The sequence below is a fragment of the Podarcis erhardii genome (genome assembly GCF_964252035.2).
Source record: "Podarcis erhardii genome assembly, chromosome: 15".
Classification (NCBI taxonomy): domain Eukaryota; kingdom Metazoa; phylum Chordata; class Lepidosauria; order Squamata; family Lacertidae; genus Podarcis; species Podarcis erhardii.
Genome location: NC_138505.1, coordinates 28398007 through 28420877, shown reverse-complemented (window position 1 = coordinate 28420877; position 22871 = coordinate 28398007). Strand labels below are relative to the sequence as shown.

The following is a 22871-nucleotide window of genomic DNA, read 5'->3' as shown; positions in this document are numbered from 1 at the left end:
AATGGGCAGATTTGGGAGAAGGCTGCTTCCTACATTCCCATGAAATCACACTGCTTTTATCACTGCTGCTACCAGCCGTCGACCTGAGCTGAGTGCATTTTGGCTGAGTGACAGCACACTTCCTTCTGTGTAGCACAGAGTGTAATATGACAGGAAACCATGAACACAACCTGTTTGAAGGAGATGGAATAAATGAGTGGGTCAAGAAATCACACCGGTGAAATGTATGACATTTTATTAATTTGCTAACATTATAAGCCAACATACAAAGGAGATTCCAGGAAGAAGAGGAAGGGAGGAGGTGTGGGGAGGGGAACGACATAGGAAGGAAACCAGACTTGATGGATCAACGTAGCATTAGAGGAAATCAGAGAATAAACTTGGCCCCCTTGAACATGAAAGGACTCTTTCTTCTCGGCTTCTGGAGGCATGAGGAACTCATCAGACCCATCCAGCCTTTAGGCACAGTCCAATCTCCTCACCACCTTCTCAACGGTCTTCCCATCATGCGTCACTTTGCAGGTGACTGTCTCATAGCTCTCCCAGTCGGACTTTTTCATGCTGAGGTAGCTGCTGGCCGCATACTTGTCATTCAGCTTGGTGGGCGTGGTTGTCTCCACCCCAGAGGAGATGGTGGCGCCATCAGCCTGCCAGGTAACTTGGACAGTGCCTGGGTAAAAGCCATCCATGAGACACACCGCGGTGGCTTTGTCTGAGCTCTTCAATTCTTCTGGGGATGGTGGGAAGACGTTCACTGTTGGAGGTACTGTTGGCTGACCTGGAAGTCAAGGGGAAATCGGGTTAAGTGTCGTGTCTCAGGGGAATATTATATAATAGAGTCATATAGGATTGCGTAATTTATTTGATTTCATAAAGGAATTGAAATCGGATCCTATTTCCTTGTTTAAAAAACAAACGCCTCTGGAAGTCATGTCTTCTAGTTTGGGAAGGCTGTCTCCCAGTCCTCAGAGTGTAGGTCCTGGTTGTGCTGTAATCAGAGCAGGACACTCTGAGTGTGTTTCAGAAGCACCCTGTTCTTCCTTTTGGACTGATATATGATACTGAGTCTAACTTACCCTCAGCAGCTCAGAAATAAGAATTGGCAGACACTCATTGGAACACCCTATTGCTGGCCAAGCCATTTCCCTTGTTCCTCACCATTGCACATTGCTGGACAATCTGCCTGCTGGATTAATTTAATTTGTAGAAGGCTTGCTTAAATATACTCTTCTGCTTAGATATATGCTGAGAACCTGCCTTCATTACAGTGATGCTTATTGGGATTGGTGCAGCAGAAAGCAAGGGAGATCAATGTTAGGCAGAGCTGGAACCAGTGACAGGCGAAGCCAACTCATTCTAATTTTTTCCCCATCCTCTTCCCTGCTGAGTACTAGAAGAGTAACACTGAGACTAAGGAGGAAAAGCTGACAGCCAGGGCCAGCCCCGTAGTGGTTGCAAGTAAGAAAGCAGTCATGTGAGCGCTGGCTGAGGGCACATTGAGGTTGATGGGGTAGCACCCTATTGACCCAAATGGACCAGCTTCCACTGCCTAGTCAGTGGGTGATTCAATATATGCTTCCATAGTTGCTTAATGGGTTAATGCGGCAATCTGAGCACTGCATGGAGTGTAAGTCTATAGAATCATAGAGTTGGAGAGCCATAGAGAATGAGGAATTATGAAAGGGCTCCTGCAGGTTACCTAGTCCAACATCCTGCTTGCTGCAGGGGATCCAGAGCTAGAGTGATCTCAGCAGAACTCTGTCCAGCCTACAGTTGAAGACCCACCATCTTTATAGGTAATTACATCATCATTCCCTTTATGATGGTCAACAAATCAGAAACCCTCTACATAACTGGTTGGTGTTGCTAAACTTCTCTCACCAACTGGAAGCTTATCTTTCTGCAAACTTAATTGGATCTGCCCTTTGGGGCACCAGAGAACAGGCTGTTGTCCTCTTCTGGGTGATAGCCTTTCAGATATTGTTCTTTATACCCCAGCTCAGCTTTTTCTTGTCCCAGCTAAACAGACACAGTTTCTTCAAGTTTTTCCTCATATTTTTCTCACTTTTACCACCCCCCTGGCCAACTTTTTTGTACTTCTATAAACCAAGACCAATGTACTTATATGGGCACAAGATACATCCATCCATAAATCTAACTTCTACAGCGGAGGAAGCAGAATCATTGAACACTGAATACTCTCATACTGGGATGTGAAAGCTCTGGTTATTCAGATGTGGTTGGGCTATGACTCCCATAATCTCTAAGCATTTGCAGTTGATAGGAACTGGAGCTCAACAATGTTTGGAGGGCCATGGGTTTCACATCTAACTGCTCAATAAGGCATCTCCCAAAGTTATTATGTGGACAAATGCAGGAAACATTGACCAGGAACAGACATCAGAAAACCATACCTATCACTGGTAACTAGGGACAATTGGGGATGATGGACTGAGCTTTTGTGAATTAGTAATCTGTTATCATAATCTCATCGCCACTGACCACATTCTCAGCCCTTCTTAGAAGATCAGATCTTTAAAATAGGATGTCCTAGAGGAATTAGCTTTGGTATCACACAGAATTGTAAGAGAATACTATACGTTATAGCAGGGTTTTCCCAAACAGATGTATTTTAAAATATATATATATATGTTGACTCGATTCCAGTAAATGCATTGGAATGGTTGGATTCTGCCACTTACTCCTGCCATGGAATCACTAATATATTCTGGAAGAAGACATTCTCCCTAAAAAAACTGAGTCTATCAAAACAGGGGGAACCTGTTTTGAGTAGCTGGACTCAATTCTCCATAGTTTTGACCAGCACGGCTAATGGCCAGGTTTATTGCGAGCTGCAGCCCAGAAAAATCTGGAGGAGTCACAGGTTGTCCCATCCTTGCAATGAACTGATGGACAATTCTGGGTGCAATCTAAGAAGAGTTTCTCTTGGAGAAACCTCTTTGAAAATAATTCAATGTGGTGACATTGTGGAAGCTCAAAAATAGTTCCAGCAAACCTTTCTCAGAAAGGATGCTTGGACTCCAATGCCTTCTATACCCAGCCTACTTTAGAATATCAGATCTTTAAAATAGCATGCCCCAGAGGAATTAGCTCTGAGATCAAATACTTAGCTCATGCGGATTCAAGTCAACATGTGAAAAAACTGATACATCTGTGAAATCGGCTTTGATGGTGGCCATCAGGCACCTGTATTCTCTTATAGTTATAATAGGCTCCTGATTTCCATCTTCAAGACTGATTTCATCTAGATGTCTTAGAGGGTGACATGACAATTTGAACAATTGGGTGTCTTTAAATTTTATGGCATCCCAGGGTCTAATATCTTGGTTTTGCATGCACTTGTATGCACTCAATAAAGTGGTTCTTTTCCTACAATCTCGCTAAAGTCACTGCGTAAGGCTAAAATTCATAGTCTACTTCTGCCAGTGCAGTTGCATAGACATCAACAGTGCTATTGTTATGGATTTTGGATTGCATTTCTCAGAATAACCCCCCCCCCCAAAAGGAGAATAAGATCTACCATTTCATTTTGATGAAGTGGCATTCACAAAACTCAGTTCAACTTTGGAAAAACAATTGCATAGTTTCTATCATTAAAGTAAAATCTAGATGGAAACTCTCAGTGAATATTTAAAAAGAGCTTGTTGCAAGTTTATAAACTATCTATTTTACTCTATTTTTGTTCATTCACAGTCAGGATTCTTAATAGCAGAATCAGTGAATCCCATCAGATGTAATCCAGTTGTATAGGAGATGCCACAACTCAAACTCAGTTTTCGAACATAATTTCCGCCCAGTGGGAAAGACTGACAGAGTTTATAGAGACATTTCATTGACGCACCCCACCACCCGAGAAGTAGGATTAAACCGATCCATCTTTGTTTCTACATGCAGTGAATAGGATTTTTTATAACCCACTGCCTGGTTTTTTAACAATTCAACAGTCCCTATGAAAGAATCAGCGTAGATATAATACGAAAAGCCCAAAAGTCAATCAAGAACCAGAGAATGAAAAGAAGGCAAAAAATGATGGAAATATTAGAATATTGCATCGGGTACAGAAAGATTCAGGATAAATTTGGTGACTTACCTGTGACAGTCAAGTGGGTTCCTCCTCCGAAGACCCACCACAGTGACACACGGCTGTACAAAAACCTGCCTCCCTCTCAGGTGTGAAATGGTACAGAACCTCAGTCCATCTGGGAGGCGTAGGCAGACCTGGGACCCCCCCCCCAAATCTTGCTTGACTATGACTTCCATCATCATTGACCATTGACCATGCTGACTTGTATTGGCAGGAGCTGGGATTCCAGTCATGTCCAGAGGGCCAAACTGTTTCCCCATTCTCGCCACAGGACATGACAGGGGGCAATAAACAATGGTATGCATTTTCTAAAAGAATATTGTACTGTTTCCAAAGAAGTTGTAGGCAATGGTGCATTTCTTTTTTTGAAAAAAATAAAACAAACCTTTCTCTGGGGTGACAATGATAAGGTCTTGTTATCAAACCATGACAGTTATTTTTAAAATACCGGTACGTGACTCTTTGTAAATCTTCCTGGTTGTAGATCTTCCATTGCCCAGACAGTCTGTTCTTGGATGCAGGGAGTATGTTAGATGAAGTCCTTTATCCAACAAATTTTCCAGTGGTAGAGATGAATGGGTCAGTTTATTTCCAGTCCATGTCCATTCATAGATCCATATTCATTCATAAATCCATTTCCACTTGTAAGTCCCTTTGGTCCCCTTCCCACATTAATCTACAATTGCTATTGTTATTTAATTTGCCACAAACATGGTTAATTTTGAACATATTTTTCCCAATATACATATTTCTCTCAAATCATGCATTTCTGAAAACAGATTTGATGCTAAGATGCAGATCCTTGATTTTTTTAAGCTAAGAACTGTATCGCAAAATTTGGAGAAACACAAAATCCAAAGATGACTAATTTGCACCTTAGCCCATGGGGCCAAGATCATATCAGTTTGCATCAGAATTCCCAAAGAATGAATTAGTCAGGCAACCTTACCTTTCTGGGAAACAGTAACACATCCAGTTAATGAAGAAATTGTTTCTTAGAAGAGATCACACAGACAGTGAAGTTTTATCTATGCTGCAAAAGTTTCTTATAAATTAACTCAAGGCATTGAACCGTTTCTTTGACAATACATAGGAACTTACCTGTAATGAGCAGCTAGTATGACATCTTAACCCTTTGAGAAACCATTTAAAATACCTTAAAAATAACGCTGTCAGTCTCTCCAGGGACCAGCCCTGGATTTACAGAAGCCACCCCAGTTTCTGCTTTGATCCCAGAATGTCTCCCTTTTTCCTTTTGTTGTTGTTGTTTAGTCATCTTAATTGTGTTTGACACTCCATGATCCCATGAACCAGGGCATGCCTTGGAAACTCTCACTTTCTTCTCAAAGCTACTCCTTTTTTATGTCCATGGAGTTTTCTTGGCAAAATACTGGAGTGGATTGCCAGTTCCTTCTCCAGGTGGATCATATTTAGTCTAAATTCTCGGCTAAGACCTGTCCGTCTTGGGTGGCCTTGCACACCATAACTCATAGCTACACTGAGTTATTCAAGCCCCTTTGCCATGACAAGGCAGTGATCCATAAAGAGGCCCCTTTTCCTTAGGACATCCCTGTTTTCATCAGAGAAATGTTGAAGGGAATTGAGTTATCCAACCCGCGGTTCCATCTTATGGCAGCCTTGTATAGGGAAGGTTTTCTTTTAAAAAATGTTTTATTGTGGTTTTATATATGTTGGAAGCTGCCTTGAGTAGCTGGGGCAACCCACTCAGATGGGAAGGATATTAATAGTAAAATTACTCTTGTGGAATAGGATGTCCCTGTTTTGATTAGAGAAACGCTGGAACCTATGCTTTGCTATTTGCCTCTGCTGTGGTGGTTCTTGCTTCCATTCCCTGCCTTACACAGGCCTGGGATGTTTCTGTGGAGGTGTATTTTGATCACAGTTGCACTGTATCATGGGTTCTGTAGTCTCCCGTGGATGTCAACAGTAGGCTGATATTTTAAGCCGACACTCAGAAATTAAAGTTGGAGACCCTCTCTTATTTTGAGGTATCAAAATGAAGTGGATGGTTATCTCTTTTGGGGTGGAAGGGTTTTGTCATGGAGCAGGGTGGATGTGAGAAAAACAGGGGAGGGAGAAGGCTGATGAGGGAGAAAATATTTGTCTTCTCATTTACATGTAGAAGTGCCCACTGCTAGCAACTAATGTGGGGTTCCTCAGAGTTGCCTTCTTGTGGGCTTCCTGGAAGCATACCTGGCTGTCCCTGAAGGCCACCCGACTACCAGCTGTGGGAAACAGGATAACAGATGAGGTGGACATTTACATCAGAAGCACTAGAGATGTGAAGACCTGGGGGAAAATATGGAAAAAATTGTCCCCCTACCAATTTTTGTGGTTATCCTTTCAATTTTGGGGGCAATAAATAGGGGGAAAGAACAACTTGGAAATATTTCTGGGGAAATGAGTTTCCTCAATTTTTCCACTTTTCTTCTTGTAGGTTTTCATATCTCTGTTCAGGAGTTACCTTTCATTCTAAAAATGGGGAAAGAGGAAGTACCAAAGTGGTGTATGGGAATTATTATTATTATTATTATTATTATTATTAACCAGGATTTATGCTAGCACAGTAAGCAGGTCACTTTTTTCAGTATGTCATTGTAATAATAATAATAATAATAATAATAATAATAATAATAATAATATATTTATACACCGCCCATCTGGCTGGGCGGCTCCCAACAGAATATTATTATTAAAAATAAAAGCGATGAAACATCAGACATTAAAAACTTCCCTAAACAGGGCTGCCTTCAGATGTCTTCTAAAAGTCAGATAGTTGTTTATTTCCTTGACATCTGATGGGAGGGTGTTCCACAGGACGGGTGCCACTATTGAGAAGGCCTCTGATGGGTTCCCTGTAACCTCATTTCTTGCAGGCAGGGAACCACCAGAAGGCACTTGGAGCTGGACCTCAGTGTCTGGGCTGAACGATGGGGGTGGAGACGCTCCTTCAGGTATACTGTTCTTATACCAATCATTCCACATGGTCTTCAGAAGCAGTTAGACATGCTTAAAGACGTTTTAAAAGAATTTATCCTATTCTTCAGGGAAACCTATGACTTTCATTCACTGGAGGCTATCGGCTCTTCATATTGCCTTCCCAAAGCAATCAGAGCAATGAAACTGACTGGGTGGAAAGTAGGGCTAGAGCCAAGTAGAGGCAGAGCCATCTGTTGTACAGAAGGCAGGCAAGTTGGGTCTTCCTGAGGACACTGGGGTTGGTGGACCAGGGTTGGTGGACCAGGGCAACATTTGTACCTATGGACCCAAATGGACCACTCTCCATATTGTGGCTTGAAGAAGATGGCAGACCAGTGGCAATGTTTGGGAATGTTTGAAAGACCACCTGAAATGAATCATGGAGTGGAACGACAACCAGTCAACTTCCACTGGGCAAAGGAAGCCAATTCATTTTTTTAAAAAAACGCAATTGAAAGGATCAGTTGATCGCAATAATAATACTAAAAAGGTTGCTGAGCCATTATGTAGCTCTGCTCCTCTAGCACTGGAACCTGTTTAGATAAAGCACTGCTCATTGGAAAGGATCACAGGTCACATATAGACAGTGCTTTTTTATTTTTTTAAAAAAATGTTTAGAGTTATTCTCATTTTGACTCAAGAAAATCACCATTTTATAGTTCAATTTGAGAAAAATAAACACAGTAAATGGACAAAAGGCCGCCAATGGGGGTAGCAATGGAACAGACGATTCAATGTGCTAGAGAAGAAACTAATTTTTTTCTTCTCCCATTAGATTCACAAAATGGTTAGGGGTATGCGTCCCCCTGCATCCCCACAGAAAAAATCGCTGCATATAGAGAACCCTGCCTGATCTCCAGGAAAGCCACATCCCACCAGTGTAGAAAATGCCCACCTAGATGGCCCACTGGGCTGACTTGGGAGAAGGCCAATTCCTATGTTTCCATGAAATCACACTGCTTTTACCACTGCTGCTACCAGCTGTCGACCTGAGCTGAGTCAATTTGGCAGAGTAACAGCACACTTCCTTCTGTAATATGACAGGAAACCATGACTACAACCTGCTTGAAGGAGATGGAATAAATAAGTTGGTCAAGAAAAAACACTGGTGAAATGTATGACATTTTATTAATTTGCTAACATTATAAGCCAACATACAAAGGAGATTCCAGGGAGAAGAGGAAGGGAGGAGGTGTGGGGAGGGGAACGACATAGGAAAGAAAACAGACTTGATGGATCAATGTAGCATTAGAGGAAATCAGAGAATAAACTTGGCCCCCTTGAACATGAAAGGACTCTTTCTTCTCGGCTTCTGGAGGCACGAGGAACTCATCAGACCCATCCAGCCTTTAGGCACAGTCCAATCTCCTCACCACCTTCTCAACGGTCTTCCCATCATGCGTCACTTTGCAGGTGACTGTCTCATAGCTCTCCCAGTCGGACTTTTTCATGCTGAGGTAGCTGCTGGCCGCGTACTTGTCATTCAGCTTGGTGGGCGTGGTTGTCTCCACCCCAGAGGAGATGGTGGCGCCATCAGCCTGCCAGGTAACTTGGACAGTGCCTGGATAAAAGCCATCCATGAGACACACCGCGGTGGCTTTGTCTGAGCTCTTCAGTTCTTCTGGGGATGGTGGGAAGACGTTCACTGTTGGAGGTACTGTTGGCTGACCTGGAAGTCAAGGGGAAATCTGGTTAAGTGTCGTGTCTCAGGGGGGTATTAAATATTTGACACATATAATAATTTATTTGATTTCATAAAGGAAGTACTATCTGACTCTATTCCCCAAAGTTGTGTCCTGAAATGTTTTGTAAGGACATTTGACTATCTGGAAACTATACCTTGAGCTGAAAGTGTCCTACAAGATGTCTTACAGCTCTTTATGATTCTATGAAAAAGGCCCAGGAGGACCAGGTCGTATTCCTTTATAGCAACCAAAAATGTTGTCGTGCAACAAACACATGTTTCAGCCCATGCAATATATATTATGGTCTATGAAGCAACATAGGCATTCTTGGCATGTTTGATCTGTGGTGATCTGTGAAAGGAAGAGTTTAGACTACATCAGTCCAGTTAGGAATATCTACATCTAGAACGCCATAGACACTAAAGAGCTGCTGTCAAATTTTACACATCATTTGGGAAGACAGGCCAGTGTACTGGAAGAAGCAAAGTTGGACTGATCATCTTGTGCAGATGCCTGATTATAGTCTTCCAAAGCAACTACAGTGGTACCTCTACTTACGTTGATCTCTGGTTACGTATCCTTCGGGATATGTACGCGGCAAACCCAGAAGTATTTTTCCAGGTTTCACTGTGCACGCATGCGCAGAAGGGCTAAACAGTGCCACGCACATGCACAGTAGCTGCACCTCCAGTTGCGAATTCTTTGGGATCCAACCATTTGCAACTGGAGGTACCACTGTACTCTATTCTGAACTTAAAAATGGGAAGTGCAATGCTGGTGGTCAACAAAAGAGATTTAAAGACTCTTAAGGCAAATTTAAAAAAATTAAGTACAGTACAGTTGTACCTTGGGTTAAGAACTTAATTCGTTCTGGAGGTCTGTTCTTAACCTGAAACTGTTCTTAACCTGAAGCACCACTTTAGCTAATGGGGCCTCCTGCTGCCTCTGCACCGCTGCTGCACGATTTCTGTTCTTATTCTGAAGCAAAGTTCTTAACCCGAGGTACTATTTCTGGGTTAGCAGAGTCTGTAACCTGAAGTGTATGTAACCTAAAGTGTATGTAACCCGAGGTACCACTGTATAATAACCGACAACTGGGAAGCATTGGCCTGCGAGCACTCCAGTTGGAGAACAGCTTTTACCAAAGGTGTTGTGGACTTTGTAGATGCTCGAACTCAGAACGAAAGGGAGAAACACGCTAAGAGGAGGGCACGCTCGGCAAACCCTCACCATGACCAACGCCCACCCAGAAACCCATGTCTCCACTGTGGAAGGACTTGTGGATCCAGAATTGGCCTCCACAGTCACTTACAGACTCACTTTTAAAACTGTGTTTATGGAAGACAATTTTACTCAGCCAAAGAAAGAAGAAAGCTGTTCAGATCTCCCTATCCCATAACCGTGCAAGTGCTGCCAGTCAGCATAAAGCAGGGATGTAGAATCTGTGTCTCTCCAATCGGTGACAGCCCCATTAAGCATGGCCAGGGCTGATGTGATTTCTGGAGTCACAGCATCCGGGCACAGGTAGAGGGTTACTATGTTACCCCATCCCTGACATGGTCAGGAGTGGACAAGATCAATGCACAGTTTGGACTGGTCACTTGTTCTTAAGTACAGTGGTGCCTCAGGTTACATACGCCTCAGGTTTCATACGCTTCAGGTTACAGACTCTGCTAACCCAGAAATATTACCTCGGGTTAAGTACTTTGCTTCAGGATGAGAACAGAAATTGTGCTCCGGCGGCGCGGCAGCAGCAGGAGGCCCCATTAGCTAAAGTGGTGCTTCAGGTTAAGAACAGTTTCAGGTTAAGTACAGCCCTCCAGAACAAATTAAGTACGTAACCAGAGGTACCACTGTACAAAGGATTGTTCAAAATTACAAGTTCTTCTGGGGAAATGACCCACATATTTATACTGGCTGCCATAGTGAAGGAGAGATCAATAAAGCACCCTGTTTGCTCTCAGAGGGGGTGAACTTTCATTGCACATAAATATTTTAAAGTCAATAAGATGAGCCCTTCTGGATCAGGTGAGAAGCCCAGCTGGCTTGGGACACTGTGCTCATAGCAGTCAACCTTGTATCTATTGGAAGCTTGCAAAAAGATTTTGAGAGCAACAGCCCTCTCTGTGCTTTTGATCCATGGCAACGGGTATTGCAAAATGGCCTCGAAGAGCATCAGAAAATAAGAGGTCTGCTGGATCAGGGTTGCAATGGCCCATCTAGTCCTCCATTCTGCTCTCACAGTGATCAACTGGGTGTCCATGGGAAGCTCACAAGCATGAACAGAGTGCAACAGCACTCTGCCCATTTGGGAGTCCAAGCAACAACCATTTTTGCTCGCTGGCGCAGCCATATAGAGGGGAAAGACAGCATTTCACTTCTGTAAACAAGTCTTAACTCTGAATCTGGAGAGTAAAAATCACTGAGGTGAAATCCCTTCCAGTTATTATTATTTTTTTAACATAAAAAGGGGGAGATGTTTTTCTCTTGTTCCCCCTTCCCCTTGCTGCCAACAACCTCACACTGTTCAGAAGGTCCCACAACCATCTGGAATGAATTTTAAGCCAGGGTAGACCTCAGTTGGGTGGGGTAAATCAGAGAAAACTCTGTCCCCTTCTCATATGTTAGCAGATGGCTTCACTGAAAGCAGAATAGGAGCATGGGTTTTTATCCAAATAATAATAATAATAATAATAATAATAATAATAATAATAATAATAATATGATTTAAACTATGGTTAGAGAAAAAGAACAAGCACCTCTGAATAAGGCATCCTATTGGCAAGTGTTGTAGTCAGGTAACAGGGATACGTTAATGGGTCAATTTTAGTTTCTTATTTTCCTGGGCTTAAGTTCCGTTTCCCATGTTTTCAAATCAGTTCACATTCACCATCTTTCCCCCCAACATGCACACATTTCCAAGCAGATCTACCCCTCTTTGTATAGACCCATTTGCACAATCCATTTAAAATAGGATCAAAGCACTCTAAATAGTCATGGCTTCCTCCAAAGAACTCTGGGAACAGTAGTTTGGAAAGGTTGCGGAGAGATTTTAAGATCCCTCTATTCCCCTCACAGAGCTACAATTCCCAGAATTCCCATGGGAGACAAATTGATTGTTAAGCCCCTCTGGGTCTGAAGGTGCCACAGCGGTCTGAAGAGCTCCCTGGGCTTTCTCCCTTTTAATGCTTGGCTTATAATGATCAGTATCATTTATATACCTATTTGTAAATCTGCCTATATTTATATTTACATTAGGATTAATGGAATATTCTTATTGCCAGTGCCAGCTGGGTAGATTGCAACTCGGTTTTAATCCAAAAAGACCCACTGAAATGAGTGAACGTAAGTTTTTTATGCCTGCAATTGGTTTAATCCAAACAGGACTAGTATTAGATATAACCTAGTGTCTTTGGCTTTGCTCCTTCCTTTTATACTTGCAAATAAAAATAAAAGGACCCACATATTTTTCCCCCAGTGAGACCAATATTAAGTTTAGGGTGTGAGAATTGAGACTAAAGAAATAGGGAAATTGGTTAATTCTCTCTCCTGCTGTGCCTCTATTTCAGTTAAAAAATGAAACTTGTTGCATTTGATTCCATCATGCCCCTTAAATCTCAGGTGAATTTTCTAGATATATCAGTTTAGATCTCTCTTAGCCTTCTTGCAAAACCCTCACTTCAAGTTTTTCCTAAAAACCCATTCAGTTTTGCTGAAATATGTAGACTGTGGTTTACATTTTACGTGGCTACATTTAACTATCAACAAAATGTTGAACATCTTCAGATTTTTATTTTAAAAGTCGTTTGGGAGCCTGCGCCTGTGGAATACTGAGTTTGACAAAACAAGAAACAGTTCTTTTGAACAGAATCTGTTCTATGATTCTAGATACGAAGACCCACAATAGAAAAAGTAAAGAGAGCCACATTAGTTCCTAAGAAAAATCCAGAAATCTACAGTAGGACTATACATTTATAAACCCAGCCCAAATGTCACAGGGCAGTCTTCAGGTTTATCAGTTCTCCAGAATGGTCTGGAAAGCTGAGATTCTCCACACTATTTTATTACATTTTGGTTGGTCTCTTGCACTAATATGGATTTTGGAGCACCATTAGAAACTGATTCAACCTTCCTCATAAATCATATTGGGTACCTGGAAGGAACACTACAACTCAAATTTACTTCTCTGCCATCTTTTCCACCCAACAGTAAGATTATGTCAAGGTTAGCCAGGAAGGGGAATTTGATAGAAACATTTTCAAAGATTGGCACAATGACCCACCAATAATTTCCCAGTGTTATTGAGGAGAGAAGAGGCATGTAAAACAGATTTGCGACATCCTGCTCTGGCTAGGATTACAAATACAGTTTCTATTAAAGGCTCATTGTAAACTAAACAACAGAAACCCTAAAGTCAGCTTTACAGTCAGAGAAGGAAAAGAGGGCAAAAATGATGGAAAAGTTAGAATATAGTCACAGGTATGGAAAGGGTTGTGATAAATTCAGTGACTTACCTGTGACAGTCAGGTGGGTCCCTCCTCCGAAGACATACCACAGTGACACAAAGCTGTACAAAAACCTGCTGTTCCTTCACAAGGCCATTGACAACTATCCCATATGGGATTAGTATGGGTAATAGGACAACTTCTGTTTTACTTACAGTGACATTACAGCTCAGTTTTATTTTTTTGCCATCTTTAGCATCCAATGGTTCAGCCACCAAGGCTATTTTGATATATTTCCCCCCAAATACTGTCACAAGGACCTAGACTAAGGAAAAGAAATCCCCGTCCACCCCTAACTTTCCAGTGCTATTGAGGAGAGAAGAAACCTGCAAAATGGGTTTGCACAATTCAGCTCTGGCTAGGATTTCAAATACCGTTTATAGTAAATTCTCATTGCAAAGTAAATGACAGCCGGAGAAGGAAAAGAGGGCAAAAGTGATGGAAAAGTTAAAATATTGCCACAGGTTTGGAAAGGACTGATAAATTCAGTGACTTACCAAGGACAGTCAAGTGAGTCCCTCCTCCGAAGACGAACCACAGTGACACACAGCTTGACAAAAACCTGCTGTTCCTTCACAATGCGACAACTATCCCATTTGGAAATAGAATGGGCAGTAGGAGAACTGCTATTGTCCTTACGGTATACATAGGTAAAGGTAAAGAGACCCCTGACCATTAGGTCTAGTCGTGACCAATTCTGGGTTTGTGGCGCTCATCTCGCTTTAGTGGCTGAGGGAGCCGGCGTATAGCTTCCGGGTCATGTGGCCAGCATGACTAAGCCGCTTCTGGCGAACCATAGCAGCGCACAGAAATGCCGTTTACCTTCCTGCCGGAGTGGTACCTATTTATCTACTTGCATTTTGATGTGCTTTCGAACTGCTAGGTTGGCAGGAGCAGGGACCGAGCAACGGGAGCTCACCCCGTTGCAGGGATTCGAACCGCCGACGCTCAGATTGGCAAGTCGTACACTCTTTGGTTTAACTGACAGCGCCACGGTGACATATTTCCCCCCAATTCTGAAGAAGTTTATTTTTAATAGATTTATAAGCTGCTTTCCCCAGAAATCCAATGTTTCATAAAGCGGTATACAAACACCAGTCAAAACAAGGAGTTCAAATACAGTTTTAGAGAATGCTTAGAGTCAATGGCACATGCAATGAAATATTGTACATAGCAGTATGTTTGGGAAGAAAAATGTCATACTTACCTGGCTCATCTCTGGGCAAGGCGGATACAGTCTGTGCTGAGTATCTGGAAGAATCTCTTGACTTCCAAGTAGTTCTGTTCCAAGTTATTCATTTCTAAATGTTAGGAGTATTGTAGATGGATTTCTCTGGTCCATGGGAAGCCACTGTGGTGCCCTTCAGTTCCTGTGGACTACAACTCCTATCGTCCCTAAGCATTGGCCATCCTAACTGTGGATGATGGGCATTGTAGTCCAAAACATCTGGAAGCCACCATGTTGTCTACCTTTGCTTTAGTCATCCTATCTAGATCTCTACAGGAGAACCAAACCATTGATTTTGTGCAGCAGATGATGGCCCTGTTTCTTACAAGAGGCCTCACAAGTGAATTAATCTGTAAGCAGTGAAGCTTTGTCTTCTTATAATTTCAACTCAATGCACTGGAGCTTAAATATGAACTTCCCTAATCAGCTACAGGTATGCTTCAGAGAAAACAGTTATCACTGATTTTTAAAAAATGAACTTGTTATTGAGTTTTGAGAGGTGCCAATGAATTTCATTTATTCAGGGTGAAACAGAGATGCTTCCACTGATGCATAATCTGGCACTTAGGATTTGTGGGTAGAAGAAACTCTCGATTGCTTCTATGGCTTCTGACTTCTCTCATTTGCACACTGTCCAACTTCCTGTGTAAAATAACGCAGGCCTGGGAAGTTTCCCTGCAAGTGTATTTTGATCCGAATTGCACTGCACCATGGATTTTGTGGTCAGCACCAAGGATTTCATAGATAGAAGCCAACAGGAACAGGCTTTTCAGCAGACTTCTGCAAAGCCGATAATCACAAACTGATGGCTTTTATTATTCTGATTTATGTATCTCATTTGAGTGGCAATTAGTTCCAAGGTAGAGTGTTTACCTGTTGAACCATCCATGAGGTTCAGCCATGGTCACCTGGTCAGCAAGGTACCTTGGACCATGTCTGCTTACATATGTTCAGGCCTAAATAACAGCAGGTACACATGAAACGCTGCCTGTGGCAAATTGGGCTCCTTTGGAAGGAAGGACGGCATAGACAGACTATAATAAACAAATGATGCTGTGGAAGACCTCTTTGAAACATTGTAGATGTGCATTTCGATCATAATTGCCCTGTTGTGTGTGTTTGTAGTAGTCCATCGTAGGCAGAAACTGGGGGAGATGCAGTGGGGGCTGCTGCTCATTGTTATGGGGGTGAATCTGTGAGCATGAGGCATGGAATGGAAGACAACTTTGGTCAAGAGACCTCTGGCTTAAGTAGGGTCCAGTTGGATGCTGAGGAGAGGTGAGATGCAGCAGCTGGAGAACTTTGAGAGTGAAGGGGAGGAAGCTGACCCTCCATGGACGAGTTGGAAATAAAAAAGTGGGAGCTGGCTAAGGAGAGACCTGCTTGCTGAGCTGGTGTAAATCCTCACCATTTGATGCTCCCTGACATTTGATACCCATCATAGGTTCACTCCCTGGTGCCCTGAGTACCCACAAAATTCCCCATGAAGGGGCCGGGCACCCACAAATTTCTGTGCCAGGGCCATGATCACTTCATTGCACCTACGGTGCCAGACAGCCACATTTGCGGAGTCAAGTTGGCATTCCTGGTACCCATTGTGTACATATGGCTCAGAAGCAGCCATAAACATCTTGCAAGGACATGGGTATTTTCCTCTCTCTCCCTTTCCCCCTGTCAGGTTGCTGTCAGCAGCTCCTGGCTGGTTGCCCAGGAAAGTATAAAAACAAGGAAAGGTTTCTTAGAGTCCTTTTTTATTTTAATATTACAGAGAGAAGCTATAGAACCCACCCTCTTGGATAATGGTGTTCTCCTGAGTGAATCTCCACCCTCCATCTCTCCCACTTCCTCATTCATCATCACTTCTATAGGTGATGCAACGTGCCCTCTGTCTTTGAGCTCTTTGATCTCCTACTTTTAAGGCTTGAGGGTTCTGGGAGATGGAGGGTCTGGGATGCTTTCTAAAGACACCGTGTCAGCTAGCTGCCATTCCGGTCCTGTCCCCTTCTCTCCCATTATTTCCCAACTTCCACCCTCCTCTGCCTTTGAGCTGTGACCTCCCTCAAACCCCTGTTCTAGATCTATACAGTGGTACCTCAGGTTACATACGCTTCAGGTCACAGATGCTTCAGGTTACAGACTCCGCTAACCCAGAAATAGTGTTTCAGGTTAAGAACTTTGCTTCAGGATGAGAACAGAAACCGTGCTCCGGCGGTGCGGCAGCAGCGGGAGGCCCCATTAGCTAAAGTGGTGCTTCAGGTTAAGAACAGTTTCAGGTTAAGAACGGACCTCCGGAATGAATTAAGTACTTAACCCGAGGTACCACTGTACTGTCTTCCTCTTCTTCCTCCCTGGAGGGGTCAGGAAGGGGAGGGGGTCTCCACCATTCCTCCTCTGCCCAGTCCCTGACACCCCGCCGGATAGCCTAATTCAAATAGGAGTGCGCAGAAAGCTGGGAACAAGGTGTGCTGTGGCATTTTCTTCATGGGCTACATACCTTGTGACAGTAATGTGCATAAAACCGGGAGATGCATTTTTATGGTGTAGGAAAGGTTTCTTAGAGTCCTTTTTTATTTTAATATTACAGAGAGAAGCTATAGAGGTCCTCTGGCTGGGGCGGGACGATATGGGATTGAGGGGGCAACTCCCATCTCTTGCGGGGGTGCAATTAGTGCCAGCACCGTCCGTTAAGAGTTTGGGTGTAATCTTCGATACCTCCCTATCTATGGAGGCGCAGATTACAGCTATAACAAAGGCGGCATTTTTTCATCTCCGCCAAGCTAAGCAGTTGGCTCCTTATCTCTCTCGCCCTGACCTAGCCACTGTGATCCATGCGACGGTCACCTCCAGACTGGATTATTGTAACTCGCTCTACGTGGGGCTGCCCTTGAGACTGACCCAGAAACTCCAGCGGGTGCAGAATGCCGCGGCGAGACTCCTTATGGGGTCTTCGCTGCAAGATCACATTCATCCGGTGCTATACCAGCTGCACTGGCTCCCGGTGGAGTACAAGATCAGATTTAAGGTGCTGGTTTTAACCTTTAAAGCCCTATACGGCCTAGGACCCTCGTACCTACGGGACCGCCTCTCCTGGTATGCCCCACAGAGAAACCTACGGTCTGCAAATAATAACATCCTCAAGGTCCCAGGCCTCAGAGAGGTTAGGCTGGCCTCAACTAGAGCCAGGGCCTTCTCGGCTGCGGCTCCAATCCGGTGGAACGCTCTGTAACAAGAGACTAGGGCCCTGTGGGACCTGACATCCTTCCGCAGGGCCTGCAAGACAGAGTTGTTCCACCAGGCCTTTGGTCAGGGCGCAGCCTGACTCCCTCCTCTGGCAACCTGCACAGAATCTTGCTTAATTAGTTGCCATTAATTCGATTTTAATTGATTTTTATAATGAAATATTTTTAGAATGTGTGAATATCTGATAGTTTGATTGTTGATTGTTGTTAGCCGCCGTGAGCCCGGCTTCGGCTGGGGAGGGCGGGATATAAATAAAATTTTTTATTATTATTATTATTATTATTATTAGAACCCACCCTCTTGGATAATGGTGTTCTCCTGAGTGAATCTCCACCCCCATCTCTCCCACTTCCTCATTCATCATCACTTCTATAGGTGATGCAACATGCCCTCTGTCTTTGAGCTCTTTGATCTCCTACTTTTAAGGCTCGCAGGTTCTGGGAGATGGAGGGTCTGGGATACTTTTTAAAGACACCGTGTCAGCTAGCTGCCATTCCAGTCCTGTCCCCTTCTCTCTCATTATTTCCCAACTTCCACCCTCCTCTGCCTTTGAGCTGTGACCTCCCTCAAACCCCTGTTCTAGATCTATACAGTGGTACCTTGGGTTACATACGCTTCAGGTTACAGATGCTTCAGGTTACAGACTCCGCTAACCCAGAAATAGTGCTTCAGGTTAAGAACTTTGCTTCAGGATGAGAACAGAAACCGTGCTCCGGCGGTGCGGCAGCAGTGGGAGGCCCCATTAGCTAAAGTGGTGCTTCAGATTAAGAACAGTTTCAGGTTAAGAACGGACCTCCGGAACGAATTAAGTACTTAACTCGAGTTACCACTGTACTGTCTTCCTCTTCTTCCTCCCTGGAGGGGTCAGGAAGGGGAGGCGGTCTCCACCATTCCTCCTCTGCCCAGTCCCTGACACCCCGCCGGATAGCCTAATTCAAATAGGAGTGCGCAGAAAGCTGGGAACAAGGTGTGCTGTGGCATTTTCTTCATGGGCTACATACCTCGTGACAGTAATGTGCATAAAACCGGGAGATGCATTTTTATGGTGTAGGCAGGGTGACTGCAATCTGATGGAGGAAACAGGAAGCTTACCAAAATCCTGTCCCATAGCTGTTGCTTTATGCCAGGGTTGGACCCTGCAGATGCTGTGGGACTCCAGCTTGCATCCCACTCAGCCAGCATGGCCAATGGTCAGGGATGATGGGAATTATAACAACTCAAGGGCCACAGGTGAGTCACAAGGTAGAAAGATTTCTACCTTTACTCCATGTCTGCTGATTTAGTGGGCATATTGATAAGGTATCGGCTAAACGCTTCCCAGTGATTATGGAATTTTATTTTATTATATTTTATCTTCTCTTATACTCAGGAGAAACCCGTGATTTTAATTCACTAGAGCCTAGAACCTCTTTATTAAACATCGTGAATGCAATGAGTGATTCACTGACTGGAAGGAAGAACATGTAAGATTGTAAGTGATGTTTGGGAATGTTTGAAATACCCCCCCCCGAAATGAATCTGGGGTGCATCCCGAACCGAAATTGACCTTTTCCATTTCTCAGGACCTAAATTGGTAGGTAGGACTAAGAGAGAACCCTGCCTGATCTCCAGGAAAGCCACATCCCACCAGTGTAGAAAATGCCCACCTAGATGGACCACTGGGCTGACTTGGGAGAAGGCCAATTCCTATGTTTCCACGAAATCACACTGCTTTTACCACTGCTGCTACCAGCTGTCGAGCTGAGCTGAGTCAATTTGGCAGAGTAACAGCAGACTTCCTTCTGTAATATGACAGGAAAGCATGACTACAACCTGCTTGAAGGAGATGGAATAAATAAGTTGGTCAAGAAAAAACACTGGTGAAATGTATGACATTTTATTAATTTGCTAACATTATAAGCCAACATACAAAGGAGATTCCAGGGAGAAGAGGAAGGGAGGAGGTGTGGGGAGGGGAACGACATAGGAAGGAAACCAGACTTGATGGATCAACGTAGCATTAGAGGAAATCAGAGAATAAACTTGGTCCCTTTGAACATGAAAGGACTCTTTCTTCTCGGCTGCTGGAGGCACGAGGAACTCATCAGACCCATCCAGCCTTTAGGCACAGTCCAATCTCCTCACCACCTTCTCAACGGTCTTCCCATCATGCGTCACTTTGCAGGTGACTGTCTCATAGCTCTCCCAGTCGGACTTTTTCATGCTGAGGTAGCTGCTGGCCGCGTACTTGTCATTCAGCTTGGTGGGCGTGGTTGTCTCCACCCCAGAGGAGATGGTGGCGCCATCAGCCTGCCAGGTAACTTGGACAACGCCTGGGTAAAAGCCATCCATGAGACACACCGCGGTGGCTTTGTCTGAGCTCTTCAGTTCTTCTGGGGATGGTGGGAAGACGTTCACTGTTGGAGGTACTGTTGGCTGACCTGGAAGTCAAGGGGAAATCTGGTTAAGTGTCGTGTCTCAGGGGGGTATTAAATATTTGACACATATAATAATTTATTTGATTTCATAAAGGAAGTACTATCTGACTCTATTCCCCAAAGTTGTGTCCTGAAATGTTTTGTAAGGACATTTGACTATCTGAAAACTATACCTTGAGCTGAAAGTGTCCTACAAGATGTCTTACAGCTCTTTATGATTCTATGAAAAAGGCCCAGGAGGACCAGGTCGTATTCCTTTATAGCAACCAAAAATGTTGTCGTGCAACAAACACATGTTTCAGCCCATGCAATATATATTATGGTCTATGAAGCAACATAGGCATTCTTGGCATGTTTGATCTGTGGTGATCTGTGAAAGGAAGAGTTTAGACTACATCAGTCCAGTTAGGAATATCTACATCTAGAACGCCATAGACGCTAAAGAGCTGCTGTCAAATTTTACACATCATTTGGGAAGACAGGCCAGTGTACTGGAAGAAGCAAAGTTGGACTGATCATCTTGTGCAGATGCCTGATTATAGTCTTCCAAAGCAAATACAGTGGTACCTCTACTTACATTGATCTCGGGTTACGTATCCTTCGGGATACGTACGCGGCAAACCCAGAAGTATTTTTCTGGATTTTGCTGTGCGTGCATGCGCAAAAGCGCTAAACGGTGCCACGCACATGCGCAGTAGCTGCACCTCCAGTTGCGAATTCCTTGGGATCCAACTGTTTGCAACTGGAGGTACCACTGTACGCTATTCTGAACTTAAAAATGGGAAGTGCAATGCTGGTGGTCAACAAAAGAGATTTAAAGACTCTCAAGGCAAATATAAAAACATGTAGTACAGTTGTACCTTGGGTTAAGAACTTAATTAGTTCTGGAGGTTTGTTCTTAACCTGAAACTGTTCTTAACCTGAAGCACCACTTTAGCTAATGGGGCCTCCTGCTGCCGCTGCACCGCTGCTGCACGATTTCTGTTCTTATCGTGAAGCAAAGTTCTTAACCCGAGGTACTATTTCTGGGTTAGCGGAGTCTGTAACCTGAAGTGTATGTAACCTAAAGTGTATGTAACCCGAGGTACCACTGTATAATAACCGACAACTGGGAAGCATTGGCCTGCGAGCACTCCAGTTGGAGAACAGCTTTTACCAAAGGTGTTGTGGACTTTGTAGATGCTCAAACTCAGAACGAAAGGGAGAAACACGCTAAGAGGAGGGCACGCTCGGCAAACCCTCACCATGACCAACGCCCGCCCGGAAACCCATGTCTCCACTGTGGAAGGACTTGTGGATCCAGAATTGGCCTCCACAGTCACTTACAGACTCACTTTTAAAACTGTGTTTATGGAAGACAAACTTACTCAGCCAAAGAAAGAAGAAGGAAGCTGTTCAGATCTCCCTATCCCATAACTGTGCAAGTGCTGCCAGTCAGCGTAAAGCAGGGATGTAGAATCTGTGTCTCTCCAATCGGTGACAGCCCCATTAAGCATGGCCAGGGCTGATGTGATTTCTGGAGTCACAGCATCCGGGCAAAGGTAGAGGGTTACTATGTTACCCCATCCCTGACATGGTCAGGAGTGGACAAGATCAATGCACAATTTGGACTGGTCACTTGTTCTTAAGTACAGTGGTGCCTCAGGTTACATACGCCTCAGGTTTCATACGCTTCAGGTTACAGACTCTTCTAACCCAGAAATATTACCTCGGGGTAAGTACTTTGCTTCAGGATGAGAACAGAAATTGTGCTCCGGCGGCGTGGCAGCAGCAGGAGGCCCCATTAGCTAAAGTGGTGCTTCAGGTTAAGAACAGTTTCAGGTTAAGTACAGCCCTCCAGAACAAATTAAGTACGTAACCAGAGGTACCACTGTACAAAGGATTGTTCAAAATTACAAGTTCTTCTGGGGAAATGACCCACATATTTATACTGGCTGCCATAGCGAAGGAGAGATCAATAAAGCACCCTGTTTGCTCTCAGAGGGGGTGAACTTTCATTGCACATAAATATTTTAAAGTCAATAAGATGAGCCCTTCTGGATCAGGTGAGAAGCCCAACTGGCTTGGGACACTGTGCTCATAGCAGTCAACCTTGTATCTATTGGAAGCTTGCAAAAAGATTTTGAGAGCAACAGCCCTCTCTGTGCTTTTGATCCATGGCAACGGGTATTGCAAAATGGCCTCTAAGAGCATCAGAAAATAAGAGGTCTGCTGGATCAGGGTTGCAATGGCCCATCTAGTCCTCCATTCTGCTCTCACAGTGATCAACTGGGTGTCCATGGGAAGCTCACAAGCATGAACAGAGTGCTGCAGCACTCTGCCCATTTGGGAGTCCAAGCAACAACCATTTTTGCTCACTGGCGCAGCCATATAGAGGGGAAAGACAGCATTTCACTTCTGTAAACAAGTCTTAACTCTGAATCTGGAGAGTAAAAATCACTGAGGTGAAATCTCTTCCAGTTATTATTATTTTTTTAACATAAAAAGGGGGAGATGTTTTTCTCTGGTTCCCCCTTCCCCTCGCTGCCAACTGCCTCACACTGTTCAGAAGGTCCCACAACCATCTGGAATGAATTTTAAGCCAGGGGAGACCTGAGTTGGGTGGGGTAAATCAGAGAAAACTCTGTCCCCTTCTCATATGTTAGTGGATGGCTTCACTGAAAGCAGAATAGGAGCATGGGTTTTTATCAA

At 43.9% G+C, this 22871-nt stretch overlaps 2 protein-coding genes and 1 gene segment (V, D, J or C); all 3 read right to left on the bottom strand.

The window, feature by feature from the left end:
- Positions 1 to 218: 218 nt before the first annotated feature.
- Positions 219 to 22871, bottom strand: part of LOC309330920 (immunoglobulin lambda-1 light chain-like) — a 117275-nt gene continuing 94622 nt past the window's right edge. For all 3 annotated transcript variants that reach the window (XM_081842871.1, XM_081842873.1, XM_081842872.1), the window contains exons 3-4: positions 4112 to 4149; positions 219 to 778 (exon numbers count right to left, since the gene is read on the bottom strand). In XM_081842871.1, coding sequence (XP_081698997.1) covers positions 459 to 778; positions 4112 to 4149 — 358 coding nt within the window. In that variant the 3' untranslated portion in view covers positions 219 to 458. The remainder of the gene's footprint in view (positions 779 to 4111; positions 4150 to 22871) is intronic.
- LOC309329734 (Ig lambda chain C region-like) lies at positions 8215 to 13380 on the bottom strand (the record flags this gene model as incomplete). The annotated part of the segment is given in 2 exons: positions 8215 to 8774; positions 13305 to 13380.
- Positions 19624 to 22871, bottom strand: part of LOC309330922 (immunoglobulin lambda-1 light chain-like) — a 110061-nt gene continuing 106813 nt past the window's right edge. For all 3 annotated transcript variants that reach the window (XM_081842874.1, XM_081842876.1, XM_081842875.1), the window contains exon 4: positions 19624 to 20183. In XM_081842874.1, coding sequence (XP_081699000.1) covers positions 19864 to 20183 — 320 coding nt within the window. In that variant the 3' untranslated portion in view covers positions 19624 to 19863. The remainder of the gene's footprint in view (positions 20184 to 22871) is intronic.